The 14,425-nt window shown below is 43.7% G+C and overlaps 2 protein-coding genes across 2 annotated transcripts in view; both read right to left on the bottom strand.

The window, feature by feature from the left end:
- The window catches only part of LOC310871284 (tripartite motif-containing protein 16-like), a gene marked incomplete at both ends in the record, with an annotated part of 503,649 nt that overhangs the window by 203,158 nt on the left and 286,066 nt on the right, over positions 1 to 14,425 (bottom strand). The gene's annotated exons all lie outside the window — the stretch shown is intronic.
- The window catches only part of kcnq3 (potassium voltage-gated channel, KQT-like subfamily, member 3), a gene marked incomplete at both ends in the record, with an annotated part of 186,677 nt that overhangs the window by 36,797 nt on the left and 135,455 nt on the right, over positions 1 to 14,425 (bottom strand). Inside the window, 9 exon segments of the mRNA XM_083781773.1 lie at positions 1,473 to 1,578; positions 2,345 to 2,544; positions 9,522 to 9,616; positions 9,760 to 9,855; positions 10,500 to 10,610; positions 11,060 to 11,236; positions 11,898 to 12,070; positions 12,787 to 12,913; positions 13,890 to 13,980. Coding sequence (XP_083637899.1) covers positions 1,473 to 1,578; positions 2,345 to 2,544; positions 9,522 to 9,616; positions 9,760 to 9,855; positions 10,500 to 10,610; positions 11,060 to 11,236; positions 11,898 to 12,070; positions 12,787 to 12,913; positions 13,890 to 13,980 — 1,176 coding nt within the window.

Here is a 14,425-nt window from a genome sequence, read left to right as displayed (position 1 = left end):
CGGATCATGTGGCAGTGTTCTAACAGACAGAGCCACTGGTTTCAGACAATTGACACTGCTTTTTTTTTTTTTTTTTCTCGTGAAATTGGTCTTGAAAGTAAAGACTTGAGTGAGCTTAAACTCACCATCTCCCGATCATGTGGCAGGGTTCTAACACACTGAACCACTGGTTCCAGACAATTCACACTGATCTTTTGTTTGTTTTCTTCTCGTGAAATTGGTCTTGAAAGTAAAGAGTTATTTGGGGTTTGAACTCACCATCTCTCGATCATGTGGCAGCGTTCTAACACACTGAGCCACTGGTTCCAGACAATTCACACTTCTTTTTTGTTTGTTTTCTTCTCGTGAAATTGGTCTTGAAAGTAAAGACTTGAGTGAGCTTGAACTCACCATCTCCCGATCATGTGGCAACGTTCTAACACACTGAGCCACTGGTTCCAGACAATTCAAACTGCTTTTTTGTTTGTTTTGTTCGTCTGAAATTGATCTTGAAAGTAAAGAATTGAGTGGGGTTTGAACTCACCATCTCCCGATCATGTGGCAGCGTTCTAACACACTGAGCCACTGGTTCCGGAAAATTCACACTGCTTTTTTGTTTGTTTTCTTCTCGTGAAAACAAACAAAGTAAAATATTCCAGCATGTGTCTCCACAGTCCACAGTAAGCTGAATTATAAAAAGCATGAATGGAGTTTCTAGGTGAAAGTGCTTTTTTGACGTACCAATATCTGCCATTGAGCCCCATTGTAAATTTCTCAAATTTGAAAGCACTATATTTCTAAAACTATTAAACATTTCAAAGGCAAACATGTCCACCGTAAGACGAACCTAACTAGGTTTGAATGTGGTTTCTAGGTGTAAGTATGTAGGACTAGTTGTATGCCAATTTTTTTGCTATTGCCATTAAGATGGCGTTTAAAGGTCTGGGGAGAGGGGGAGAGAGAGAGAAAAAAAGAAAAAACATCTTACAGAATATGTTCCAAGTACATGTCTCAATGCCAAAGGCTGCAGTGTTTTTTGCAGCAGAAGGTCACTGGTTCAAGTCCCTGGTGTACCAACAGAGAAGATGTGGGCAGAGCCAGTGGATGAGCAATGTTCCCTGTTCATCCACTGCTGAGGTGGTAGCCGTCTGTCTGTCTGTCTTTCTGTCTGTCTGTCTGTCTGTCTGTCTGTCTGTCTGTCTGTCTGTCTGTCTGTCTGTCTGTCTGTCTGTCTGATCCATCTAAAACGCCTCCCAACCACGTTCAGTTCAACTTTGCAGTGTCCAAATGTAAATAAATTAGTTGACGCATACAGTATGTAGCATGCTTTTGAGCACAAAGGGGAATTCATTATATTTTAATGATATTTTAAAATATATTTCCGTACACGGAAGAGGCAAACAGATGGCATGTTAGTTACAGACTCTACGTAGCATTACAGCATTGTGGGAGAGTTGTGTGGCTTGACGGTAAACAGAGCAAAGCTGACTGACCTGACTGCTCTTATGACCAGCTTCAGGGTAGGAATCATGTCCTCCATTAGAATGTCTGCTGGGAAACCCCTCTCCTCTAAGGCTGTGTCTGGAAGGCTTCCAGCATCTGTAGTAAATAAAGCAAATAAAGGTAATTAAAAACATATACTGTATAGAAAATAGACTATCTACAAGCTCACAAGTTATCCCGAAGTAATTATTAAATTAACCCATTGTGAGCTTGTATAGATTGGTTATTTTCACTATTTTCATTGCGGTTATTTAATGTTACGGTAAATGCACAGGGATATTGCACTTTCAAACATGTTTGTAACTTCAAACTCCATTTTAACTACAGTATGCAGTGTTTTCATTGTAAACACCCGTCCTTGGTTAAGTTAGGAACCCTGGTTATATTGTGGGCAGATTTAAAAAAAACTAAAACGATGTGAGGCTTGTGGCCAACAATATATTCATGTGGCATTCATACATTCATACATTTTGGTCTTTTGAAATTACCCTGGGCAGAAAGGCTATTTCTCAACTGGTATAAAGGATTCCTAACTGCTTGTTCCTGATGTTGTTTCATTACCAAGATGTGAAAGAAGGGCATTTTTATTCTTATTTCATTAAACATGTTGTAGAGAGACTTTCCCACACCTGTAATAATGTATTGGACTGTAGCACTTGGACGTGCACGTTTGTTCGTTGTAATGCGTGCAATTCTTGTGACTTTCTTATGATCCAAAGGTACAGTATCGGTATATGACAGGAGGCCCTAAGGAATTTCCATGTTTTCAAATATGGCCCCCTTTGGTAAACAGTTTGAACACTGCTGGTGTACAGCCTAGTAGTCCTTCATGCTAAAGGCATGTGTTGATAGCGGTGGGTACCTTCAGAACTCTGGCGCAGAGTGTAGGCCTTCATGCGGAAGGCGGTTCTGAACCTCTCCCGGTTACTGAAGCCGGCGGGTTTGGAGTCCTTGGACGGACTCTCCTCTATGGCGTCGGTGCCGGCGGGCGGCTTTTTAGCCACGACAGCTCCGGGCCGTGTGTTGGGAAGGCGAACTCGCTCCAGTAAACTTAGCTTCTGGCTAAAAGTTCAAACAACAAAACAGAGAGGAGACAGGAAGTGACTGTAGTAGAACTATACATAGATACAGTACGCACATACAGTAAATACCATTGGCTGCTGTTGTTCATTGGAGCAATCATCGCGGCCGCCATATTGGCAGAGACAATCCGTGCCTCCTAGTAGGATATGCCTCATTGTTTGTCTATGGAAGTAGGCGATCTCTCCACTATTAAAATCATCATAACTCATTATGCATACTTGTCTATTGAAGCAGGAGATCTCTCCACTATTAAAATCATCATAACTCATAATGCATACTAGTCTATTGAAGCAGGATGTCTCTCCACTATTAAAATCATAACACATTGCATACCGTATGTCTGTTAAAGCAGGAGGCCACTGAATTCTCACCCACATTCCAAGCATTTTGGTTTTAAATACCAGACATGTAATGTTATGCTTATACAGGATATTATAATTTCCACGTTACCATATTTGAAGACTTTTTGCTTATTTGAATGTTATGAAACCCGAAATGAAGAAACTGAGATAAGCCATATGCCAACATATTTGCGTTGGCATATTTTGTAAGAAATAATAATAATGTATACATGTATTTATGTATAAAGAAAAAAAGTATTTTCTTAATTATCAGGTTATACTTTGTGTAAAAGCTACAGTATAAGTATATGGTAGATGTTTGACATTTTGAGACCAAACTCAAGAGAGAGAGAGAGAGAGAGAGAGAGAGAGAGAGAGAGAAAGGGGGGGTCTCATTTTGTCCAATGGCTGACAGTTTGGCCGCCAAAAAGACAGGTGCATGGGGAGAAGAGGAGACGAGACGAGAGAGCACTCTGGGTAAAATAAAACTCCTGTGTGTGCCTTGGAAGAGACAGCGACATAGAGGAGAGGAGAGGAGAGGAGAGGAGAGGAGTGGAGTGGAGAGGAGAGGAGAGGAGAGGAGAGGAGAGGAGAGGAGAGGAGAGGAGAGGAGAGGAGAGGAGAGGAGAGGAGAGGAGAGGAGAGGAGAGGAGAGGAGAGGAGAGGAGAGGAGAGGAGAGGAGAGGAGAGAGGGGTAACCAGAGACGACAGCAACCCAGAGGAGACCTCAGTAACGTGGGTCGGCCTTGCTGCCCGAGCTCCCACCACGGAGCACACAATGCTCCAGTATATGCAGGCAGCCAGGAAAGCCCGGCCCGGCAGATTACAGCGCTGAGAGCTGCAGATAATAGACGGGGCTTAAAGAGGCTCGCTACCTCTGACTGCTCCTCAGACGCGGCCACAAAAGGAGAGGAAAATTGGACGTGATTATCACACGGTCTCGCTCAAACGAGGCACCACAACAGAAAGTGTTGGACACACACACACACACACACACACACACACACACACACACACACAGGAGAGCAGGCTTAAACCCCACTCCCCCAAGACTCTCTCTGAGTGGAGGCTTCCCAAGATGCACATGCACACACACACACACACACACACACACACACACACACACACACACACACACACACACACACACACACACACACACACACACACACACACACACACACACACACACACACACACACACACACACACACACAACAGGTTCCTATGCTTGTGTGTGGACATTAAAGGTATATTCAGTGATTTCCCTTCAATAGAGTGTGCTGACCATATAAGGAGTTCCTCCCTGTCCCCAGTTCACCCCTGGGGTCAAAAAAACGTAGGTTTCGTATTTGGCTAGGTGGCCCAGCCTTCATTCAATCAGGATAGAGAGGGGCCTTCCGCCAATCATATTCGAGCGGGGGTTTTCCAAATCACCCAAATCAATGAATGCTCCTTTAACAATTTAGGACCCCGATTTTATGAATGCTGTTTGTTTTACCATTTTGTTTCCATTTTTTAACCGCAAGCCTAAAAGTAATATATATATATATATATATATATATATATATATATATATATATATATATATATATATATATATATATAAAAGTATATCTAAGGCTGGTAGATATTTGTCGGTTATATTTGTCGGCTCAAAGTATAAATCAAGTATAACTCCAACTCTTTTCTTCTTTTACTAACAACCGTTTCTCTTCACAATGTCTATTTCTCAACTACTTTTGGGAACCTGGCCCTCACAAGTAATACAAACACGCACACACCCCGGATGATGACATAATTGAGCCATCTGGCTATAGCATTGGACATCATAGGAGGACATGCATACGGTAGATAAAAGGCGCTGTTGAGATAAACCTTATTGTTATCATCACTGCTGCTGTTCATATCGCTGTTGGTTTCGGCTGCGGGCCAAAGGCCAAATGCAACAGTCACGCTCACACACCACGATGCCCAGGCTCCAAAGTTTCCCACCCACTGATCCTATGCATGTACTTAGAGCCTCTGTGTGTGTGTGTGTGTGTGTGTGTGTTTGCCGTGGCCGTCCGCCAGGCAGTAATTCAGGTGTTGGTAATTCGACGCCTGAGGCTGTCAGCGCGGCAGATCAGAGGTAGAGGGCAGCGTTGTGTAGGTGCCAGGGCGTCGTAGCCTAACGGCCGCGCTACTCCAGCCCCGCTAATGATGGGGGGAGGGGCCTCAGGGGACCCCCCCCCATCCGCCCCCCCCCCCCCCCCCCCGTCAGGACACTAGTTTCTCAACGTGTCATGTCCGGGAACCAAATGGACTCTTGAGAGTTAAGGGTGTACGCAAATCGAACAAATACTCTATAGCAATGATCAGAATATTTAACATTTCCAATGTGAACCATTTAAAAACATTTCCATTTTTTATTTCCTTTTTTAACTCCAAGCTGTGTTAATGTAACTGACCGGTAAGGGTCCATTTGGTTCCATTTGTATACACACTGTCGGGGTTCCAGACCCGTAAGTGTCCACTTGGACCGCTGCAGGGTGACTTGTCAGGACCAAAGGGACAGGTGGGACGTCCGGTTCCAGACGGCTTCCTTTGCATTTTAGCTTTTTAGGCTTTTAGTAACTAAAGCTTCGTCATCCATCTGACTGACCTATGGTCAGCTCAGAGTCAGGGCCAGTGCTGGACAGCACTTGAGTACTGTCCTTAAGTAAGTTTCTTGAGTATCTGTACTTTACTTCATACTTAATTGTTATTTGAGCAGATGCAGAAGCAGATCTACAATATCAAAACATATCACATCTTGATTTTTAGGGAATGGTAAACATTAAAGCACTTGCACCCTCCGGGGTAGAAGATGAAAGTTACATATAGTGCTACAAATTTGACAGAGCGACTTTCACCTGTAGCTCTACAGGAGTATCTATACTTATTACTTTGACTGAAGCACTGACTGGAGTTGAGGACCGGTTTACATAATATGACACGCTGTGCTGTGAGGATGTTGACACAACAAAGTGGTTGGGATCAGAGATGGAAACTATAGCTTAATGTCGTGGCACCAGGTACATCAAGAAGAGGGAAAATAATGTTAATGATGTTTGGTTCCAAAGTCCCGTGGAACTTTGAGAGGAGATGACGACGAGATACAGTAGCACTCAGTCAGTTTAATGAAACACGGTCATCTATAGTTACACAGCGGGTCAATGCTCCCATTGTGACAACAAGACCAGTGACATCATCATCTGAGCCGATAAGAACCAAATCACTCTTAACGACATGTTGTTGAAGTAGACACATGATCCTGCCCTCACGAAGAGAGAGTGAGATAAAACACGAAAGAAAGAAAGTCATATTAACTATATTAAAAGACCTCCATTTACTTGTAATTATCCCCGCCTCGCTCGGGCGATCTTAAACTGCCATTCATAATTGAATCGCAACTAATGGACTCGCTAATTGGATTCTAAATAAAGACCTTCGCAAACCCTCCCGAATGTCACCGAGGGTCTAATCTTTTTTGGCGGAACACATGATGGGTTTTGGCTGTTTGTGTCCGATTGGATCATGACACACATTAGCCACCACTTCACCCCATTTCACTGGTGATTTAATACGGGAAGCTATTTACTGTATAATAGGGGGATGGCAGCCGTGTGTGCGTGTGAGTCTGACTGTGTGTGTGTGTGTGTGTGTGTGTGTGTGTGTGTGTGTCACTGTGTGTGTGTGTGTGTGTGTGTGTGTGTGTGTGTGTGTGTGTGTGTGTGTGTGTGTACACTACAGTATGTTGGGGGCGTATGGGACTTAGGCCGTAAAAGTTTTACTGTAGGTGTTCATGTTGATATTATAAAAAACACGCTTCTCGATTAGATGAATCAACAGTTTCAGACACACGTACACATGCGCATACGCACCACACGCACGCACGCACGCACGCACTCACGCACACAGCGCTCAATCTGCAACGGTTCATGATCCCATTTTTATTATTTTAATGAGTTTCATCAGCGCCAAAGACTAATGAAGATTTCCCAGAATACCCTCCGATGTGGAGGGCCATTCCCCATCATGTTCTTATAAATAGCTTCCTGTATTAAATCACAACTAACTTACATAATACATCTCTGTGTCACATGCATGGGGGTAATTGGCTGCACAGAATAGACATGGATTGACTGGTGTTACAAAAGAAAATGTATACTTCATCATGTGACTATATGCAAGTATCCCCTAGGCCGGGTGACCAAATATTCAGCCCCTCAAACCGGACCCTTAAATCAATGTGCACGTGTGTCGTGCACGCACATGGCCAATGGCCATGCATGCACATTAATGCACGCGCACATGTATACACACCATATGGGTTACATAAAGGCAACGACTGATTGACAAACATCAGCCTCAGTGTTGAATTCAGACATGCAATGAATTAGTGCAATGTCTTCTTTGTTTACTTGAAAAGAAAGAACATGATGAACATGCAACCACTGAAAACTGGGACAATTTCATAGTGAATGTTGAAAAGCGGGACACATACTGTATTAGAGTTTTAGAGATATTTGTCGGGACTCGAGTCGAGACAATGGTGGAAAGAGTTTTTTTTACTTGACTAAAAGTATCAATACTGCAATATAGAAATATGTCTGGAATTCAAAATGTACTTGAGTAAAAGTACAAACGTATATTGGCACAAAATGTACTTAAAGTATAACAAAATGTAAAGTAACCATTATCCTGAATGTCTCATTTCACAAGTTTTCAATTGAAATGCCTAAAATGTACAATAAATCTTTTCAAAATAGCCGATCTGCAAGCTCACAATGTGTCCCATTCCGAATTTGCGACACATTGTGAGCTTGCAGATCGGCTATTTTCAAATGGTAGAAATGTATAGGCCTATAGTGCTGAAGTGGTTATTGTATGTTTTATTTGATGGTAAAAATAATCAAAATCTATGAAGTAACTACAGTTTTCAAATAATTGTAGTGGAGTAAAAGTACAATATTTGCCTCTGAGATGTAGTTGAGTAGAAGTAAAGGTATTGGAAATTGGAAATACTCCAGCAAAGGAAAAGTACCTCCAAATTGTAATTAAGTACATTGCTTTAGTAAATTAATGTACTTTACAGTACTGCTCGAGAGACACAGCTTGAAACCGGGACAATCCCGGCCAAACTGGGGCGCCTGCCTGGTCACCCTACATAACCCAGAAAGTGGAGATCAAAGTGTGGTGGCCTACCTTGCCATGGTGTCATCTTTCCTTTTGGATGCAGAGAGATGGCGGGGGAAGAAAAATGCATAATCAGGAAACAAAGTTCAGGTAACAATCCAAATCCAGATCTCTACAGGTGTAATACTCGATTACGGAATCTAAGTACCCCCTTTATCTGAACTACAATTTGATTATTGTATTTTGTCGCTGTCCAGCAGAAACCTTCTATATTCTTATTCAAACTTTTCACATTTGCCCCCCCCCCTCATAAATCATACTGCAGTACATACTATTACTACTATACTATAGCGTCACACAAAAGCCTCAAAAGTAGCAGATCCACATAAGAGCTTGTAGATCTTCTACTTTTGCTGCGTTATGATTTTTCCACCCGAAAGAGACGATAATATACTCATGTCGCATTAGCAAAGTATCATTTCCAAACGTGTTTCATCTTCCCAGTCTTTCAAAACAATTTCAGAAATAGCAAAAGCAAAAAGTTTCAAGTGGTCACCACAGTTAAGCCATCCAGTACGACAACACCCACCCAGCCCTCATCTCTAGAACAATATTACAGAATTACAGATGCAATCAGGTGAAAACCTGGTAATTATACCTCATGGATCTAATGCATCCCGCCATCCAGTGTTTCCACGGAAACCACTGTCTCCAATTCAGGTTAATGATAATCATGCAAACTGAAAATGAAAAATGAAAATGAAATGAGGCAAATAAAAAACTAAACGTAACAGACAGACAGACAGACAGACAGACAGACAGACAGACAGACAGACAGACAGACAGACAGACAGACAGACAAGTATTTGATAACTATAACATTAGATCTGTAGAGCACAGAAGTCCTGATGTCACTCGTTCAACCCCTGGTTTGCTGAAGTTTGACCTCTATACAACATTGGGTTTCTTAAAATGAACACCAACCAGGATGTGTAAATTACGTCAGACTTCGGTGCTAGTGTTGTTAATAGACAAGTAAGACGCGCAAACGCGTGAAGCGAACGCAGCTCGTGTGTGTGTGGTTGTGTGTGTGTGTGCTACAGCTGCGCCCTGTGTGTGTGTGTGTGTGTGTGTGTGTGTGTGTGCGTGCGTGCGTGCCACAGCTGCGCCCTCTGGTGGCGGGCCGGTGGTGTAACAGCGTGACACCACACAGCGTGACACACACACACACAGACACTCAGCCCCTGCTGTCATAGTAAGTGGCTCACTGCGTTCGCAATGAACAAAATACACTGAATCCAAAAACTAGAACTGGCCTATTGTACCACTCCAGAATAATGGCTTCAGAACAATGTTCAACTCACCACACGTTACATGTCTCAAGACACACAAATATGCCAGAGATAAGCTATAGAATAGAATAAATGCTACAGGTGAACACATTAGAATACATACCTGAAACAGGGAAGTGAGATGATAGTTTCGTAGAATCTCCACGTGGATATAAGGTCTTCCCTGATTGGATTGGTGGCGTAGTATCGCCAGGCAGACTGGGACAGGTGAAACAACATTTTTAAGCTAGTTATTGTTATTTCAGAACTGTAGGAAAAAAAAGAAAGGGCATGCGTTTGGGCACGCCTTTAATGAAGGCCATAGTGTGGCCTTCATGGCTCGTCCAGTGTGTCTCCCTCACCTGGATGAGTCCAGCGGCTGGATGTCTGCGTTTCTCAAAGTGCTTCTGTCTGTGCTGCTCCTGAACCTTCAAAGCCAAGCCTGACCCCAGGATGCCCTGATGCACGCACATGCGTAGACACAAACACACAAACGCACACGCACGCACACGCACGCACGCACACACACACACACACACACACACACACACACACACACACACACACACACACACACACACACACACACACACACACACACACACACACACACACACACAACCAGTATCATAGTCAGTATCATGGTCAGTACGTATCACACATTCACTATCATGTCAGTATTATGGTCAGTATCATGTCAGTATCATGGTCAGTATTATATCAGTATCGTGCTCAGTAGCATGGTTAGTATCACACATTCACTATCATGTCAGTATTGTGGTCAATATCATGGTCTGTATTATGTCAGCGTCATGGTCAGTATGATGCCAGTATTATGGTCAGTAACATGTCAGCATCATGGTCAGTAACTCAGTATGATGCCAGTATTATGGTCAGTGTCATGTCAGTATCATGGTCAGAAACATGTCAGTATCATGGACAGACAGACAGACAGACAGACAGACAGACAGACAGACAGACAGACAGACAGACAGACAGACAGACAGACAGACAGACAGACAGACAGACAGACAGACAGACAGACAGACAGACAGACAGACAGACAGACAGACAGACAGACAGACAGTATAAATATACTCACTGCAGGTAGAGCAAAGAAGGACACTCCTATGAGAGCGAAGGTGCCAGCTAACAGTCTGCCAGCCCACGTCTTTGGAGTTTTGTCACCGTAGCCGATCGTGGTCAAGGTGATCTAACACGGCGAATAATGAGATTATAATGACAAAATACACAGCTGCAAAAGTGTGATTGAAAGATGGACGGATGGATGGGTGGAAGTTGAAATTAAGCTAGGAAAATAGGCTATTTCTCATATATATGTGTGTAAGAAATTGGTCTGTAAAGATAATTACAATGCAGTGCGTGCGTGCATGTTTGTTTATGTTTAGTTTAGTTCACAGCGTGGTTTACATTTGGCTACACTGCCTGCCTTACACTATAGTTATGGCTGTATTGTGATGCATCTCTATGCATCTCTTGGTTGTGGTCCAATTCCGGTGGTGCAGTATAACAGCATTGACAGGACATCACCTGCAAGGCCTTTTCATATCTTTCAGACATGGCCCCCTTTGAAAACACATAGGAAAGCCGGGCCGGCCACTGCGGAATGTAGTGTGTATGTGTGTGCCATGAAGTACCCACCAGGCCCCACCAGAGGGCGTCGGCGTAGGTGTCAAAGTCCTGGGTGGTGGGCGTGGCCGTGGGGTTGTCGGGGCTGGGCACGGCGTCCACCGAGACGTCGTCCTTCTCCACCAGGTAGACCAGGAAGGACGCCAGGATCAGCGACAGGAAGCCGATGTACCACGCCGTTATCAGTTCCTGTAAGAAACATGACCATGTCCCGGGATATTATCTACGGTATAGGGATCTATATGGGCTTCAAGCTAGGTCTGACGTGGCCAACCTGATATTATCTATAGGATATTATCTATAGGGATCTATATGGGTCTCAAGCTACGTCTGACGTGGCCAACCTGCCACACGTGGCCAGTCTATGGCGTCAGTACCACATAGTATGACATCATATTGATGACATCACAGACATCGTCATGGATAATCTGAGATAGTGTGGGGACCAGACATGAATCTGCCAGTGCACATTTTTTTAATAATTAGTGATAATTATATCTGTAGAGAAGCATATGTCAAACTTTTTCCCCTTAACTCTGACAGTGTACAAATGGAGGTCCATTTGGTTACATTTGTATACTGTTAAAGACTTGTAAGGATCAATTTAGAACTAGCTTCGGGCTGGGGAGGGGAGGAGGCCGCACAGATCGGTGAACAATAGATCCAGAGGCTGTTTTCGCCGGTACAATTGAATCCGCCCCTCTAGACCAGAAATCACACTGGCAGGGGCAGGCTAATTTAGAACCCTGAGAGTCCCTGGACCCACTGTACTGTGTAGAGGGATGGCCATGGCAACTGTACCTTGCAGTGTTGGTAAATAGCGACCCCTGGTGCAGGGGCGTGGTATTACCTTGCTGTGTGCGTAGATGGCAGAGCCCAGCAGCTTCCAGGTGCCTCCTCTCCGGTCCATGCGCAGCATGCGCAGGATCTGCAGGAAGCGCAGGCTGCGCAGCGACGTGGCGAGCACGTTACCCTGGTTGCGTACCACCACCACCGGCACAGAGGCGATCAGCACGAAAATGTCTGAGAGGGACGGGAGATGAGGGAGCAAACAACATCATAGTTCATGTCAGGCCAGTCGCAATAATCACATCGTCTGATGTTTTTAACTAAGCGCAATTATTTGCAATTATTTGGATAATTGCGCATGCAGAGAATGTTAGAGGGGCAGGGGTTGACGTTTCTAAAAGGGCACTTTTGGCCAAAGTTTTTTTTAGTCCAAAAATAGCTGATCGACAAGCCTGTAGATATTATAACCACACCTGGAGATCTCTATTAGATTGATAACTCTATACACACATACAAAACTATGGTGAGGACGTCACAATTTAACATAAGTGGATGTACTCAAGAACGATGCAGGAGCGCAAAGCACCAACGAGCTGGCCAGGTGTATGGAGAACCGGGATGACTGGAAGCGACGATGGAGGGCTTGTCTGAGGATGACCTAGAGATGGCACCCCATCTTTGAAGTTCAGGAGTTTAGAAATGGAAATGTATTCTATTGCTTCCATGGTGCGAGTACAGCATGGAAAGGTGGACATTCACAATAGCAAATGCTAAATGTATGGTCCGGAGAGGGCACTATTATACATAGGACAGGGTATTCCTTTGATGTCTAGTGTGTGCACATGCCTGATCGTTATAATCACACTTTCTTTCATCTGTATAAAAGAAACGAACAATGAAATGAACAGAAATGTCAAATTTCCGTCATTATCATACTTCCGGTCGGTTACCTAAAATGCAGAGTGGTTTGCGAGCAAACTTGAGCCTCCCTCGCCATCCTTTGTATCGACAGCAGCAGCCAGCCGACCAGATCCTCAACACAAACTCTGCTCCAAAGACGAAGATGGTGAAGGTCTCCTGAACTCATCGAAAAACATATGTTGGGATAAATAAAGATAATATAGTCGCTGTCCAGCAGAAACCAGTTAACTTGTGATCAAACAATGCAGGTGTCAATAATCACTATGTGTGCGTGCGTGCGTGCGTGCGTGCGTGCGTGCATGCGTGCGTGCGTGCGTGCGTGCGTGCATGCATGCTCAATTCACACAGCCTTAATTCACACACAGTTTTTCATGTCCACAGCACTCTTGCACATGTGAACTTCACATGTGTAGGAGTGCTGTGGACATGAAAAACACGACATGAAGTGATGTGCTGTGAGCTTGTATATTCGCTATTTTTGAGAAATGATCATCGCGCCTGTAGCTTAAGTTCAGTCAGGAAACTCAGTGCAGCTGCCAGCGGCCGTACATTGGGCCGCATCAGCATCACGTTCTCATTCACATGATCACTCAGCCAATCACAATCATTCCATCTTCATACCTGCTATTTAAACTGTAAGTTTGCTCTGCTCACACTGATCCTGCTGCACTGCTGCTTAAACCTTTTCTGTTCACCCTCCTCCACCCCAGCTACCACCTGTCGTTTTGGATCTGCTTTTAGTTACGGGGGATTCGGAGTCCCTATGGTTGGACTGATGCGCTTGATCTGAGTACCTAAAAAGCAGATCCAATTCATCGCCAAACCATAATAAATATATTGCTCATTTTACATTAAATAAATGTATATTCCATCCATGAGTTGTCCTGACTGAACCAGCTGTTCTAAATACATCTTAAGAGTTTTATGAAAAAAACTGCGAGTGCTGTGGATCATATAAAGCCCTACTTGCAAGAGTGGCACATGCACAGAAAGCGGTGGAGATCAGTCTGGTTGTTCGTCACATTAGCCAATCTACACGGATACAATGTGCTGCAATGTGACTGTAGATCTGCTCGTTTTTGGAACTAATATGTTCCTCACAGGATATAAAAAAGAATGAATGTCAACTCACCAGTATGACCAGCCAGTGTGCTGATACCTTCTCATGCTCTTTGAACGTGGTCAATATGGCCAGGATGAGACATCCCAGTACCACCAGAAACCTGCAGGAAAACCACACACAAAAACAACTCCATGAGACATCCCAGAAGCCTACTAACAACTAGTAGAAACCTGGAGAAAAAACACACAAAAAACCCTGTATGAGACATCCCAGAAGCCTACTAACAACTAGTAGAAACCTGGAGAAAAAACACAAAAAAAACCCTGTATGAGACATCCCAGTACAACTAGAAACATGCAGCAACGCATTTCCAGCTTGTAGATCTGCTTTCTTTTTTTCTTTACACATTTTTAATTTGAATCCCGAAAAGTAACAGTTTTGGACATTCCACCCGACAGAGACAATGTAAAGAAAGGCAAAGAAAACACAGGCACCTACAGTATGTATTAGTATTGCAGTATCAGTCACCAGAAAAAAAGACGGGTGATTTCAATTAATTTAACATGGTTAAAATGGAGTTACAATGGGTTTGCATAGGAAGGGGC

Source organism: Protomyctophum parallelum (assembly GCF_964188405.1).
Source record: "Protomyctophum parallelum genome assembly, chromosome: 14".
Lineage (NCBI taxonomy): Eukaryota > Metazoa > Chordata > Actinopteri > Myctophiformes > Myctophidae > Protomyctophum > Protomyctophum parallelum.
The sequence above is the reverse complement of the archived record's forward strand: the minus strand, read 5'-3'. Positions and strand labels throughout refer to the sequence as shown.